Here is a 15566-nt window from a genome sequence, read left to right on the forward strand (position 1 = left end):
ATAAACAACTAGAACAAAACAAAAAAACAGCTTGTGTGGTTGTTTTGTATGAACTTTTTAGTTACTGTAAAATAGTATTGGTTATGTCTCTGTAGTTTATTCTCACTGTGCGGAAGTTGTAGTTAACGGAGGAGGGGTGTATTCATTCTTGGTCATGTAGCGCAGCTCGTCTTCATCTTCACCGCGCCTTTACTGGTCTGCTTGAACTTCTCATGAGGAGACCTCACCTAGCACAGGAAACAATGGCTTAGCTAAGGTACATATACTGAGCAAAAATATAAAACACAACATGTAAAGTGTTGGTCCCATGTTTCATGAGCTGAAATAAAAGATCCCAGAAATGTTCCATATGCACAAAAAGCTTATTTCTCTCAAATGTTGCGCACAAATTTGTTTACATCCCTGTTAGTGAACATTTCTATTTTGCCAAGATAATCCATCCACCTGACAGGTGTGGCATATTAAGAAGCTGATTAAACAGCATGATCAGTACACAGGTGCACCTTGTGCTGGGGACATTAAAATGTGCACTTTTGTCACACAACACAATGCCACAGATGTCTCAAGTTGAGGGACTGTGCAATTGGCATGCTGACTGTAGGAATGTCCACCTGAGCTGTTGCTAGCTAATTTAATGTTCATTTCTCTACCATAAGCCGCCTCCAACGTCATTTTAAAAATGTGGCAGTACATCCAACCGGCCTCACAACTGCAGACCACGTGTAACCATGCCTGCGGGATCGTCTGAGACCAGCCACCCGAACAACTGATTTAACTGTGAGTTTGCACAACTGAAGAATTTCTGCACAAACTGTCTGAAACCCTCTCAGGGATGCTACTCTGCATGCTCGTCGTCCTCACCAGGGTCTTAACCTGACTGCAGTTCGGCGTCGTAACCAACTTCAATGGGCAAATGCTTAACTTCGATGGCCCCTGGCACACTGGGGAAGTGTGCTCTTCACAGATTAATCCCGGCTTCAACTGTACAGGGCAGATGGCCGACAGCATGTATGGTGTCGTGTGGGCAAGCGGTTTGCTGATGTCAACGTTGTGAACAGGGTGCCCCATGGCCCATGCCTGGAAGCTGAAAACGTCCCAGTTCTTCTATGGCCTGCATACTCAGACACGTCACCCATTGAGCATGTTCGGGATGCTCTGGATCGATGTATACGAAAGCTTGTTCCAGTTCTCGCCAATATCCAGCAACTTCGCAAAGCCATTGAAAAGGGGTGGGACAACATTCCACAGGCCACAATCAACAGCCTGATCAACTCTATGCGAAGGAGATGTGTCGCGCTGCATGAGGCAAATGGTGGTCACACCAGATACTGCCTGGTTTTCTGATCCATGCCCCTACTTTTTTTTGAAGGTATCTGTGACCAACAGGTGCATATCTGTATTCCCAGTCATGTGAAATGCATAGATTAGGGCCTAATTTATTTATTTCAATTGACTGATTTCCTATGAACTGTAACTTCGAAATTGTTGCATGTTGCGTTTATATATTTTTTCAGTGTACATTATACAAGTACTGAGCTGTTGATCATGCTGGATGGGTAAAGGCTCACCTGAACTACATTGGGATAAAGGGCAGCACAGAGCAACCTGATGTTGTCAATGTTGTCAGAGTTGAGGTTGGCCTGTGGAGATTAACTTGCATGATTTATGAACAGATTTCATGTGACAATGCAGCATTTATATTAATAATTTGCAGCTCACGAACGAGTCGTTCTTTTTTAACTACTTTTTACTGACTCGAGTCACGATTCCTTTTTCTGAGTGACACATTCATTTTAGTTGTTCATTTAACCTGCTGGCTGCAATGAATCCTACAGCAGGATTAATATGCGCTCCTCCGGCTAAGCGGCTCCGCAGACCACCAACTGTCTATCTCGGCAAGCGGTACCAGTACACCAAGTCTGGAACTAACAGGACCCTGACAGCTTCTACCCCCAAGCCACAATACTACTAATACTACTAATCAAATGGCTAACCGGACTACCTGCATTGACCCTTTTATGAACTAACTCTCTTACACTGACTCTATTCTATGCACACATACACACCGCACCACACGCGCTGCTGCTCCTGCTCCACCACACGCGCTCCTGCTCCACCACACGCGCTGCTGCTACTGCTCCACACGCGCTGCTGCTACTGCTCCACACGCGCTGCTGCTACTGCTCCACACGCGCTGCTGCTACTGCTCCACACGCGCTGCTGCTACTGCTCCACACGCGCTGCTGCTACTGCTCCACACGCGCTGCTGCTACTGCTCCACACGCGCTGCTGCTACTGCTCCACACTCGCTGCTGCTACTGCTCCACACTCGCTGCTGCTACTGCTCCACACTCGCTGCTGCTACTGCTCCACACTCGCTGCTGCTACTGCTCCACACTCGCTGCTGCTACTGCTCCACACTCGCTGCTGCTACTGCTCCACACTCGCTGCTGCTACTGCTCCACACTCGCTGCTGCTACTGCTCCACACTCGCTGCTGCTACTGCTCCACACTCGCTGCTGCTACTGCTCCACACTCGCTGCTGCTACTGCTCCACACTCGCTGCTGCTACTGCTCCACACTCGCTGCTGCTACTGCTCCACACTCGCTGCTGCTACTGCTCCACACTCGCTGCTGCTACTGCTCCACACTCGCTGCTGCTACTGCTCCACACTCGCTGCTGCTACTGCTCCACACTCGCTGCTGCTACTGCTCCACACTCGCTGCTGCTACTGCTCCACACTCGCTGCTGCTACTGCTCCACACACGCTGCTGCTACTGCTCCACACACGCTACTGCTCCACACACGCTGCTGCTCCACACACGCTGCTGCTCCACACACGCTGCTGCTACTGCTCCACACACGCTGCTGCTACTGCTCCACACACGCTGCTGCTACTGCTCCACACACGCTGCTGCTACTGCTCCACACACGCTGCTGCTACTGCTCCACACACGCTGCTGCTACTGCTCCACACACGCTGCTGCTACTGCTCCACACACGCTGCTGCTACTGCACCACACACGCTGCTGCTACTGCACCACACTCGCTGCTGCTACTGCACCACACTCGCTGCTGCTACTGCACCACACTCGCTGCTGCTACTGCACCACACTCGCTGCTGCTACTGCACCACACTCGCTGCTGCTACTGCACCACACTCGCTGCTGCACCACACTCGCTGCTGCTACTGCACCACACTCGCTGCTGCTACTGCACCACACTCGCTGCTGCTACTGCTCCACACTCGCTGCTGCTACTGCACCACACTCGCTGCTGCACCACACACGCTGCTGCTACTGCTCCACACACGCTGCTGTTACTGCTCCACACACGCTGCTGCTACTGCTCCACACACGCTGCTGCTCCACACACGCTGCTGCTCCACACACGCTGCTGCTGCTCCACACACGCTGCTGCTACTGCTCCACACACGCTGCTGTTACTGCTCCACACACGCTGCTGCTACTGCTCCACACACGCTGCTGCTCCACACACGCTGCTGCTCCACACACGCTGCTGCTGCTCCACACACGCTGCTGCTGCTGCTCCACACACGCTGCTGCTACTGCACCACACTCGCTGCTGCACCACACACGCTGCTGCTACTGCTCCACACACGCTGCTGTTACTGCTCCACACACGCTGCTGCTACTGCTCCACACACGCTGCTGCTCCACACACGCTGCTGCTCCACACACGCTGCTGCTGCTCCACACACGCTGCTGCTGCTGCTCCACACACGCTGCTGCTACTGCTCCACACACGCTGCTGCTACTGCTCCACACACGCTGCTGCTACTGCTCCACACACGCTGCTGCTACTGCTCCACACACGCTGCTGCTACTGCTCCACACACGCTGCTGCTACTGCTCCACACACGCTGCTGCTACTGCTCCACACACGCTGCTGCTACTGCTCCACACACGCTGCTGCTACTGCTCCACACACGCTGCTGCTATACTGCACCACACACGCTGCTGCTACTGCTCCACACACGCTGCTGCTACTGCTCCACACACGCTGCTGCTACTGCTCAGTCCATTATCTATTTAGTTGTCTAGTCACTTTACCCCTACTGATATGTACATAGCTACCTCGTACCCCTGCACATCAACTCGTTACTTGTACTCCCTGTGTAAAGCCATTTCATATTTTACTCGTTATTGTTAGTCTTTGTGTATTTATTACTCGTTTTACTATTTATATTTTTTATCTTTAACTCTGCATTATTGGAAAAGGACCCGTAAGTAAGCATTTCACTGTTGTTTACGAAGCATGTGACAAATAAAATTGGATTTGATTTCACATGTGCACGCAGGAAAATAGATCATGCTCCAGGCAGAATAGAGAAGACCAATACATGTTTTGATAATTGATGGCATGGTTCAAGAACGAAATGCAATGAATTTATTATTGAATGTTATCAATGAACACAGCTTTGAAGAACCAAAACATACACAGCCTGCCTCTGCTCAAACAACTTGAACTTGGGGGCTGCTGCAGTTTGCGAACGATATTGTGCAGAAGTCAAGCAATGGCATTCTGCCATTGAGTTGTTCACAATCTAGTCCGGTTGTGGCAGCAACTAGACCTTGTTTCAAAGGTATAAATGATGTTATTTGTATGCCTAGCAATCAAAAATGTACATTGCTTGAAGCACACTTTTATAAGTCTCAGTCACAAATGACAGCTCCAATAAGCCCCTATGGTGAACGAGAGGCTTGAAGAATCCTAATAATTTTGTTTATTATTCATTGTTTGCTGGTAGTGTCCTGCGTGCTATGGGCATTACAGTCTAAAGATTTTTTTGTTTGACTGAACGAGTTGAAAAGATCCAAGTCAGTAAAAAGAACCCAACGTCCCATCACTAATTTCTACCTTAAGTACTGTATAATTCTGATTGAAACATATATATGTGTGTGTGTGTTCTACCTCGCAGCCCCTAGCCTCCAGGACACCCTCAGTCAGTTTGGCAGCCATTCTCTCCATGACTCTGGCCCCCAGTCCCTCCTTGACAAAGCCAATGTCAGACAGCAGCTCTGTAAACTGCCTCTTCAGACTGGTTATCTCCTGCAAACCACAAAGCACATCTCAGACTCTTGCAAGTACCGTACAATACAACACTGTAATAATGCCACCTGTCAGGATAGATGCCACAGAACAGTATCTGACCTGTAAGGCCCTGCCAGGCAAGACGTTCTCTCAGCAGTACTGAAACCAAGCCTAGTTCACGTTCTTGGCTGCACCACACCAGCCGTGTGCAACAGCAACACATTACATTAGACAGTCACATGTCCACAGCAGATAATCTGTATTCTACCCGGTGTTTTAGTTGGTTCTACATCTTGCATTGCCACTCAGAACATGTGCATCTGTGTCTCAAGGCAAATGCAATTTTTCATAGCTGGTTCAGGTATCATTTCAGTATTTCTGGCATTAGTGTTATAGTGCTAGTGTGTGTTAATATTCGTGACATGGTTAGGGGATAAACAGTAGAGAGGTTCAGGTCTGCCCAGTGTGTAAAGTACAGCACTTTGTATCCCTGCAGCAGGGCCAGATGGTCACTGTTAGCCAGGGCGTAACTCAGTTTATTCTCATTGGCCTCCTCCCTCTTATCCCAAGGAGACACCTGGCCGCAGGAAGAAAACACTGCAGGAGAAGAGAAAAAAATAAGAGAGAAAAACAGGACAGGGGGAATAGGAGAGAGAAACTTGTGACCGTCTGTGTGAAAATGGAAAGCCTCACGGAAGTTCACATTTCTACTCATTCCAATTCAATCCAAGGCTCTGATAGACTGCCATTAGTAAACTCAGGCAAACAGTAGTAAAAAGGGCCTTTTGAAGGGGGAAGGCCAGGCTGGCAGCGTCTGTGAGGGCAGGGTCCAGGCAGTGGAAGATGGCACCAAACAGCATGAGTTTGCTAATGTGGACGTCCATGGGCAGACAGGCCAGGTGGTAGTTCAGAGGGGTGAGCTTCTCGTCGGCCGTCAGAGCCCCCAGGTCTTGCAGACGTTGCTTGGCCACGTCCAGACTGCCCATGGCTGAGGGCATCCTCCGAGAGAACAGACTCCAACAGCCGCTCCACAAACACACCCAACACTGCACCCTAATCCTGAGAGAGAGAAGGAAAGAGGGGATAGAGAGAGAGGTGGAGAAAGGGGGCAGTGTTGGGAAATCTCAAAGTGAAAATATGTTTGCATTGGTGACAACATGTCATGAGTATCTACATTGAAAATCCAGGGAAGATTCAAATGAATGTCAGTGGTTAAATATGAGAGACAATGCCTGGTACATGAGTAAATAACACTAATTGGTCCCTTAAGAGCGCCAGAGGCACAGTGCTGTAGTTAGGTGACATTAGAAATGATTCAACTCTTATTTAACCAGGTAAGTTGACTGAAAACACATTCTCATGTACAGCAACAACAGGGGAGAGGATGGAGGAAGCAATTGGAAGCTGGGGATGATTAGGTGGTCATGATGCTATGAGGGCCAGATTGGGAATTTAGCCAGGACACCGGGGTTAACACCCATACTCTTACAATAACTGGCATGGGTGACCACAAAGAGTCACGATACCCGTTTAACATCCCATCCGAAAGACGGCACCCTACACAGAGCAGTGTTCCCAATCATTGCCCTGGGGCATTGGGATATTTGTTTTAGACCACAGGAAAGAGTACCTCCTACTGGCCCTCCAACACCACTTCCAGCAGCACCTGGTCTCCCATCCAGGACCAACCCTGCTAAGTTTCAGAAGTAAGCCAGCAGTGGGATGCAGGGTGGTATGCTGCTGGAAAAGGATTTTGACTAAGTTGTTTAAGTTGATAATTATTTAATGGAAGACTGGAATTGGTCAGTAGAGTGGTCCTCAGTAGAAAAGGAGCAGACTTTGGTGAGAGCAACAGTCGAATTTTCAGTGTCAATGGTGTATAAAATTCCTTCATAGTGAATCTCAGCCTTCGAGATTAGGAAAATTTTACTCCCGATGTAGGGAGAATCCTGTAATGGTCTGCTTGCCTGAGGCAGAGCTGCTCCGAGGGGACACTCTGGATCTCTGGCAGCTCTGTTCAGCCAGCTGGTGTTGGTAGCAGTGGATGGTGAAGAAGTGGAAGCAGACCCCCGAGGCCAAATGGCCCGCTCACCCCCTCCTCTGCAGGGCATTGGCATGGGTCACTCACGACTCCTCCAGGCCCTCCATGCTCTTAGAAGCGTTGTAACTGAGGGGAAAGACAGCAAAATAACACTCACATGCCGTCTAGCCCAGTGTGTATTATAATCAGCCAATTATGCACTGCTATCAATGATTTGGTCCATTCCTTATAACAGGTTAGTATAGAAAATATATGAGTTGTACACATTAACATAGTTTGCACTTATCTAATGGAAACCAGTTGAGAATATTGGAACACAGCTCCTGTCTGCAGAGACATCCGAGGGTTTAGAGGTCAGAGGTTACAGTACCTTTTCTCCTTTATCTTGCCCGAGTCGACCACATAGACCATGTCATTGATAGTGAAGGAGGTCTCTGCGAAATTGGTGGTGATGATGATCTTGGTGACCAGCTGAACACAGCCTGCTGCTCCTTGTTAAACAGGGACGATTGGACCTCCCGAGTGGTGCAGCGGACTAAGCGTCACTACAAACCCGGGTACGATCCCAGGCTGTGTCACAGCCGGCCGTGACCGGGAGACCCATGAGGCAGCGCACAATTGGCCCAGCGTCGTCCGGGTTAGAGGAGGGTTTGGCTGACAGGGATTTCCTTGTCCCCTCAAGCTCTAGTGACTCCTTGCGGCGGGCCGGGCGTCTGTAAACTGACTTCGGGCGCCAGCTGGACGGTCATTCCACCGACACATTGGTGCAGCTGGTTTCTGGGTTAAGTGAGCAGTGTGTTAAGAAGCAGTGCGGCTTGGCAGTGTCGTGTTTCGGAGGACGCATGGCTCTCGACCTTCACCTCTCCCGAGTCCGTAGAGGAATTGCAGCGATGGGACAAGACCAACTACTAATTGGATATCATGAAATTGGGGAGTAGATGTACAAAAAAATACTTATATAAATAAATACAAAAAATATATATATAAAAAAGACAGTGACGAGTAGAGCTGGTACATCACACACCTGACACACAATCACACGCACTTTACTACACACACACACACACACACACACAACTATATTCACAACAAACATAACCCATCTACATCTGTACCAGAACACACACACCTGTATAAAAACTCAACCCATCACAACCACATATTTATGCAAAACTCTACAACTCATAATTCTAGCAATCCTGCAAATTCATCCAGTACAGTGCTCCCTGTATTTCCCTACCTGGCTCCCCTCCGGTTGTTGAACATCCTGTTGGTCTGGAGCTGCTCATAGAGCATCTTAATCTCAGCCAGGTCCAGCAGCACCAACACAGCACCTGGACAGGGAAGGAGACATTGTTCATAATGGAGATTTCCAGTATAAATACACAGATACAGCATAACTTCATGTAAAGTGTTACCTAAAGGGAAATCAAGAAACTAAACGTTCACTGTGTGACTATCCATCTGCCATTCCATCTGTCTGTAGTGCTCTCTCACCTGGAGGGTAGCTATTGTCCCCGTCCACCATATACTCCTGTCACGATCGTGTACTGGATTGACGGACCAAAACGCAGCATTTGGAAAATAAGCCATCTCCTTTTATTGGTGAAGAAGGCAAAACGAAACAAACACACTTACGAACTAACAAAACGATCGTGAAGCTAAATAACGATGTACACACACAGGCTACAAACGTATCACATAGACAATTACCCACATCACATGAAAGCCTATGGCTACCCTAAATATGACTCCCAATCAGAGACAACAGAAATCAGCTGTCTCTAATTGGGAACTCATTCAGGCAACCATAGACTCTCCTAAACAACTAAACCAACATAGACAACGCTAGACACATGCACTACACACAAACCCATACAATACACCCAACACCCCCTTTACCATATAATAACCCAAAACCGACAAAACACAAACGTTCCCCATGTCACACCCTGACCTAACTAAAATAATAAAGAAAACAAAGAATACTAAGGCCAGGGCGTGACAACTCCAGCACGCTCTGCACCAGGTCCAGATCTTAACCAGGCAGAGCTGGTCTTCAGCACAGACATCTTGGTGTCTTTAAACAAACAAAAACATCCTGATTAACATTCTCAGAGTACAGGGACTACAGGGAATAGGGTGCCATTTGAGACGCTGACATAGTGTGGTGTATTTAGCTGAGGGGACAGGGAGATCAACAAAAGCCTCGCCTTTGATTTGTATTGGAATAGTGAGTTCCTGCAGGCTGAGCTGCTGGTCAGGGTTGGAGTCTTTAATGAAGTCTTTCTTTTGGAGGTTCCTGATGGACCACATGTTGTCTCCTAGCTAGTCCACAGGGTCTTTGGGCCCACCTCTGTCCCTCCTGCTGCCCGATGAGGACTTGTCCCCCCCCTCCTGAGCGCATTAACGGACTGACATCCTCAATTATGTATCTGGGAGGAAAGGAGAGAGTATAGGTCACATACACCTGAAGAACAGAAACAATACCCTGTTGGGTTTATGGTACAATATTTCAGGGTTTGGAGTGTGATATTTACCAGGTTTTGGCAATGGCGAGGAAAGTGTGTCCTGGAAAACACCAGAGATCATCATGACATAACCGCTGACTCGTCTAACAATACTGTTATATCCACTGTTATCCACTTTTCCCTAAATACACCAAGAGGCTTGAAGGATGTGGATGGTGTGTGCTGGGGTAGATAGTGTGCATCAGTATGTGGATGGTGTTGCAGTTGGTGTAGTACAGGGAGAAGCGGTCAGCTTTCAGGGTGGCACTCATCAGGATGAACTTCAGTTCTGGGCTCTGGACCATCAGATCCTTCACCACCAGCAGGAGGAAGTCACTGAGGGAGAGAGATGAGGAGAGATGAGGAGAGATGAGGAGAGATGAGGAGAGATGAGGAGAAAGAGAGAGAGAGAGAGAGAGAGAGAGAGAGAGAGAGAGAGAGAGAGAGAGAGAGAGAGAGAGAGAGAGAGAGAGAAAATCAAGATGAGACAACTGGCACAATAGTGAGTGAGTCTATCTGCTGTTGGCTTACGAGGGGATGCTTATGCATACTTATAAAGGAGAGATCCTCAAAATGTGTGATCTCACCTCTCCTCTGTGCGCTCAGGCACCTCATCCACTATGATATGAGAGATCCCTGGGAGGTCTGCCTCCCCCCCAACCTCCTCAGCAGCATTCCTGTGGTGCAATACAGCAGCCTGGTAGAGGGAGGAAGGAAGGAAGGGGGGGACATATAGTGAGTGAGAGAGAGAGAGAGAGAGAGAGAGAGAGAGAGAGAGAGAGAGAGAGAGAGAGAGAGAGAGAGAGAGAGAGAGACTTAAATGTAAATGTATGTTAGCCACCTGGTCGGCCGGCCCACTCAGAGACACATCCAGAATGAACTAAGGGATCTGGGTGGTCTTACCACACCTGTAGAAGACCAACACAAAGACATCAGATCTTAACACCAAATTAACATCAAACCTAGAACACTGCAGCATGCAACAAATCTAATACCATCATTTCACATCAGTAGGTCCTTCTCATTCCAGTCAGCCAGCTTGAGTCTCTGCTGCACCATGGAGTTGAAATGCCTGGATGACTGGCAGAGAGAGGAACAGTAACAGGTGATTAGGTGGAGCAAACAGAGATTCCAATATCATCACTAGGGACATGACCACTTATGATTTTAGCTGTAAGGTTTACAGGCATGACTAGTATTGGACAGGACTGATAAATCGCAATTCCCCCATAACACCAATAGATGGCGCTAAATAGCATGACAGGCTGCTTACATTTCTCTCTTGTACTGTAGTCAGGGATTTTTCTGCTATTGAAATCCTTGTGCAGGCCGCCTTAGTGTTTTTTCGGGTCGACTAAGTCTCTCAGCTGCATGGGAAAATGTATCGAATTGCAGGACATTTGCTTTAAAACGACAAAAATGTCTCTCAGCTCCATGGAGAAATTATTATAATTGCAGAAAATTGGCCCTGCCATGCCCCCACCACCTAAACTTTTTACCCCTTTTTCTCCCCAGTTGGTAGTTCCAGTCTTGTCCCATCGCTGCAACTCCCATACGGACTCGGGAGAGGCGAAGGTCGAGAGCCATGCGTCTTCCAAAACATGACCCTGCCAAGCCGCACTGCTTCTTGACACACTGCTTGCTTAACTCGGAAGCCAGCCACACCGATGTGTCGGAGGAAACATCGTCCAACTGGCGACCATATCAGCGTGCATGCGCCCGGCCCGCCACAGGAGTCGCTAGAGTGCGATGGGACAAGGACATCCCGGCCAGCCAAACCCTCCACTAACCAAGATGACGCTGGGCCAATTGTGCGTCGCCTCATATGTCTCTCAGTCGCGGCCTGCTGCGACACAGCCCAGGTTCGAACCCAGATCTGTAGTGACGCCTCTGTAGTGCCTTAGACCGCTGCGCCACTCGGGAGGCCCTAAAACCCCTTTTAATCCAGAAAAAACCCTGGTAGTAACAGCCCAGAATGATGTACACTCTCTACTCTACCTGTTTTCTCCTGAACTCTCGACACAGTTTGGTGTTCTCTTGCTGATGACCCTCTGTCTTCTCTTCATGCCTTCGGGAAGTATTCAGACCCCTTGACTCTTTCCACATTTTGTTACGTTACAGCCTTATTCTAAAATGGATAAAAATTCTCAGCAATCTACATACAACACCCCATAATGACAAAGCGAAAACAGGTTTTTAGACATTTTTGCTAATATACAAAAACATAAAATACCAGAAATACCTTATTTACATAAGTATTCAGACCCTTTGCTATGAGACTTCGAAATTGAGCTCAGGTGCATTCTGTTTCCATTGATCATCCTTGAGTTGTTTCTACAACTTGATTGGAGTACACCTGTGGTAAATTCAATTGATTGGACATGAGTTGGAAAGTCACACACCTGTCTATATAAGGTCCTCCAGCTCATACTCTGTAGAGCTGAATTCAGGCTGGCTGGCTCGCACTGGGTCTTGGGGGCCTGAGGCGTTCACCTGGGTGGACATCTGGTGCTTATACTTGCACTTGGTTCCAAACCTGCAGCCGGCAGATGTCCCGAAAGTAAAAGGGGGCCGCCGGTGATAGTGCAGGAGGTCGGGGTCCAGAGTGATGGTCCACATGCTGTTGGCAATACGCTCGGTGAAGCGGTTGCCGTAGATGGCGGTGAGGGCCAGAGACTCCTGCTGATACCTGCAGAACTTTCCTATGGCAAACAGTCCTATGACTGGCTTGGGTGTGGGCCACCATTCGTCCTCTGAGTCAGGATCATAGACAGGGCTCTCCACAGGCTCATTAGGTTCCAGAACTGCCCTTCCTCCTGGTAATCCAGCTAGTCATACTCCTGCTCTTCATCATATTCCTCTGCTTCTTTACTGAGAAAGAACAGGTGGGTTAAGATTTTGTGATGTTATTAGTCTGTTCCAGTCAAAAAATTGAGTGACACCTGATACATCCCAGTGCAACTAAACAAACCTCTGCAGAGAAGAAAACAACAATCTCTGAATACCAACACCTTTTCCAATTCTTCCAATATTATACAGAGACCCCAGTATTCTGAAGGCACTCCAGTATACAGGCTCTCTTCCTATGTTATGAGAACACTCACCCACAAGGCTCGTTGTCATAGTCCTAGGTCTGCAGCTCTCTCAACAGAGAAAGAAAAATTCATTTATTATTGAGGTTTATTCCACAGTTCAAAGGATAAGAGCTAATATCTAACTAATTATCTTAAGAGGAGTGCAGTATAAAACCCGCCGGACTATTCAATAGCACAACGCATTGCCAGCCAACTATGTTATGTGGATTATGCATCAGACATCCTACTTCCATTACTGTAGCACTAGGTTCTTTTGTAGTTGCTCATTTCACTTCCTAATCTGGATTTCAGTTGTCAATTCAGATGACACATACAGTAGAGCAGGTGTACATCATTTTTGCAAGGCACGGTGTAGGTGCCTTGAAAGTAGTAGGAACCGGATAGCTAAAGTGTTACTTTATGGCTGACAAGGCACACGTTTACATCGTGTTTAGTTCATAACACTTATTGGGTTGTCTGCAAACTAGATAATTGACCAGAATGCCCACTCAACAGTGCATTGTCACAGCCAGCTAGGACGGAGGATTGCTAGCCATTAGCCGTAAAATAGATATCAGTAGGTCGGGAGGCACATTGTTTCTTTCTGTATGGGCAAGAGGACAATTAGTAAATTATTTTGCTATTCAAAAAAATATTTACTGTCGATAAAAATAATGCATAAGAGAAACGGATAACAGGTTATTTATCCAGAGACCAAGACTATTTACAACTTCACCGTCTTTCTCATTGGTTAATCAATCAGAGGTCAAAGTTTATTTCCCGGTTAAGGTTGTGTAGAGTTACCATGGTAATATAAAGTTTAGGAAATGCATCGCAACAACATCAGCTGGACTAGCACGAAAAAATTGAAAAAGATATAGCTATAGTCATGTTTGAACTAGCAACAAATCCGAAATGTATTGACTAGCTTGACAGCCAGCTAAAGTTAGCTAAAAGCTCTAGCTATATTGAGTAAATTCAATTTGACGAAGCATTACTAAAATGTCTGGTGAGTAGCCAACGTTAGCCAGTTACCGTACTGTATAGCCAGCATAATACAGAAATAGCATAGCTAGCTACAACATAATGTCATTATTAAAGTGTTTTTCCTGCAGAGAAGAAAAAAGGAAAGGTCACAGAAAGCGAAGGTAGGCAGAGACCAGACTTGGACATCTCAAGTTATCTGCTTTTTTGGTGTGTATATAATGTATGTTTGTGCTTAAGCCTAACTATTAGCCTATGTTGCAGTCTTAAACTCCACTCACATATTTATTTTCAGAGGAAGGGAATTTGCAAGTATCCTACATTTTCCCAAATGGTGACAGATATGGTAAGTGCTCATATTGACACAGTAACATTAAATGAATGATTATAACTGTTATAACCACCTGTTATAACCAGCTGCATTACTGTGGCCATCACCAGAAGGAGAGTGCTGCAGGTCCACAGAGGGAGTCGTGAGGAGGAGTGGTATGGGCAAACACACCTCAGCCAGTGGTGTCACCTACACTGGAGAGTGGCATGATGACAAGGTATGTGTGTGCGAGTGCATGGCTGGGTGTAGGCCTATGTTAGGACAGAATTGATAGGGATTGGTATTTGGACTAGAGGGTCATAGTTTTTGTGATGTTTGCTGTGAGTGACCAGTGCTCCCTCTATTCCAGATGAATGGCAGAGGGACTCTGGAGCATCCCTCTGGGGCCCTGTATGAAGGGGACTTCAAAGACAACATGTATCACGGCACAGGGACATACAGCTTCTCTGACGGGACCAAATACTGCGGCAGCTTCAGCAAGAACAGGTGAACCCATTACTTTAGCGTGTTAACTTTTTCCTATCATATTTTGATGTAGGCTAGTGAATGTTAGGTGAATAATAGGCTAGGCCTATGGCTAGCGAATGATGGCTCTATTGTTTTTTAAATTGTTTTTTAGGTTGGAGGGTGACGGGGAGTTCACCGACTCTCAGGGACTTGTTTGGATTGGAGGCTTCCACAACAAGGCAGCTCCTGGTTTGAAACTTAAACTCAACATGTAACCCATGACATAATGTGAGATAACATAACTCTAATTTCTCTTACATTTATGAGCATTTATTGAATATAGATTAAAAAATATATTCAAAAGAACAAAATTTGACTCCAGTAAGAGATTTTAAAGGCACCAAATGAAATGAAACATACAATGTCCTTGTTCTTCCCATAAAACTCCTGCAGTGACACCTGGTCTCTTTTACCTGTAGGAAAGACTTTAGTAGTCAGCGAATGACAGTGTGGTGAACACACCTCATGGCACCGTGCAATGAATGAGTCATTGCTTTGAGTCACACAGCCAAGAGTCCTCTTTGGAGGTGCTGAAACACAGTCTGTGTGTGTGTGGCTGTGTAAGCCTCAGTTAACCAACAGTGTTAGGCTAAAACTATTTCTACTGCAGTTTATTTGGAATATTTTAACTCTTCATAAGCAGCGTACAAATCTAGATCGGTGGAGGAGTCCATCAATGATCTGTTTCTTGAACGCCAACAAGAATGTCTCTTTACTCCCACTGATGTCACTATAATGTGTGTGGTATAATTTATATAGTTAATTTGCTTAATGTGTGCATCTGGTGTTTACTGAATTTGTTAAACAAAGTTATGTGATGAATTCCTCAATAAGATGTGTGGTGGTTATGTCCATAAGTGTCTTCAGTAAATCATCAAACATCTGCTGAGAGCATAGAACTGTGTTTCCTTTTCTTTCGTAGTTGAGTATTTTGAGTAATGTCTTTTACATTTTACTTTTTTTACCCCTCTGACTAAACAAGCAGAGGTTAGAGCATCGCCTGGCCTTGTCCATTTGTCGTTCACAGATGTTGGTCCTTCCCCTCCAACCCCAAGCTAGCCTG

The 15566-nt window shown here is 46.9% G+C and overlaps 1 protein-coding gene and 1 pseudogene across 1 annotated transcript; one reads left to right on the forward strand and one right to left on the reverse strand.

Annotated features, from left to right (window-relative positions):
• LOC129859185 (putative ATP-dependent RNA helicase DHX57) overlaps positions 1 to 12752 on the reverse strand; it is a 17863-nt pseudogene extending 5111 nt beyond the window's left edge.
• Positions 12753 to 13456: 704 nt separating this feature from the next.
• Positions 13457 to 15394, forward strand: morn2 (MORN repeat containing 2). The gene is made up of 6 exons (XM_055928056.1): positions 13457 to 13690; positions 13797 to 13829; positions 13961 to 14011; positions 14107 to 14213; positions 14346 to 14482; positions 14616 to 15394. The coding sequence occupies exons 1-6, from the start codon at positions 13684 to 13686 to the stop codon at positions 14716 to 14718; spliced, it is 438 nt and encodes a 145-aa protein (XP_055784031.1). The 5' UTR covers positions 13457 to 13683; the 3' UTR covers positions 14719 to 15394.
• The last annotated feature ends 172 nt before the right edge of the window (positions 15395 to 15566 follow it).

The sequence above is a fragment of the Salvelinus fontinalis genome, chromosome 1 (genome assembly GCF_029448725.1).
Source record: "Salvelinus fontinalis isolate EN_2023a chromosome 1, ASM2944872v1, whole genome shotgun sequence".
NCBI classification, from domain to species: Eukaryota; Metazoa; Chordata; class Actinopteri; order Salmoniformes; family Salmonidae; genus Salvelinus; species Salvelinus fontinalis.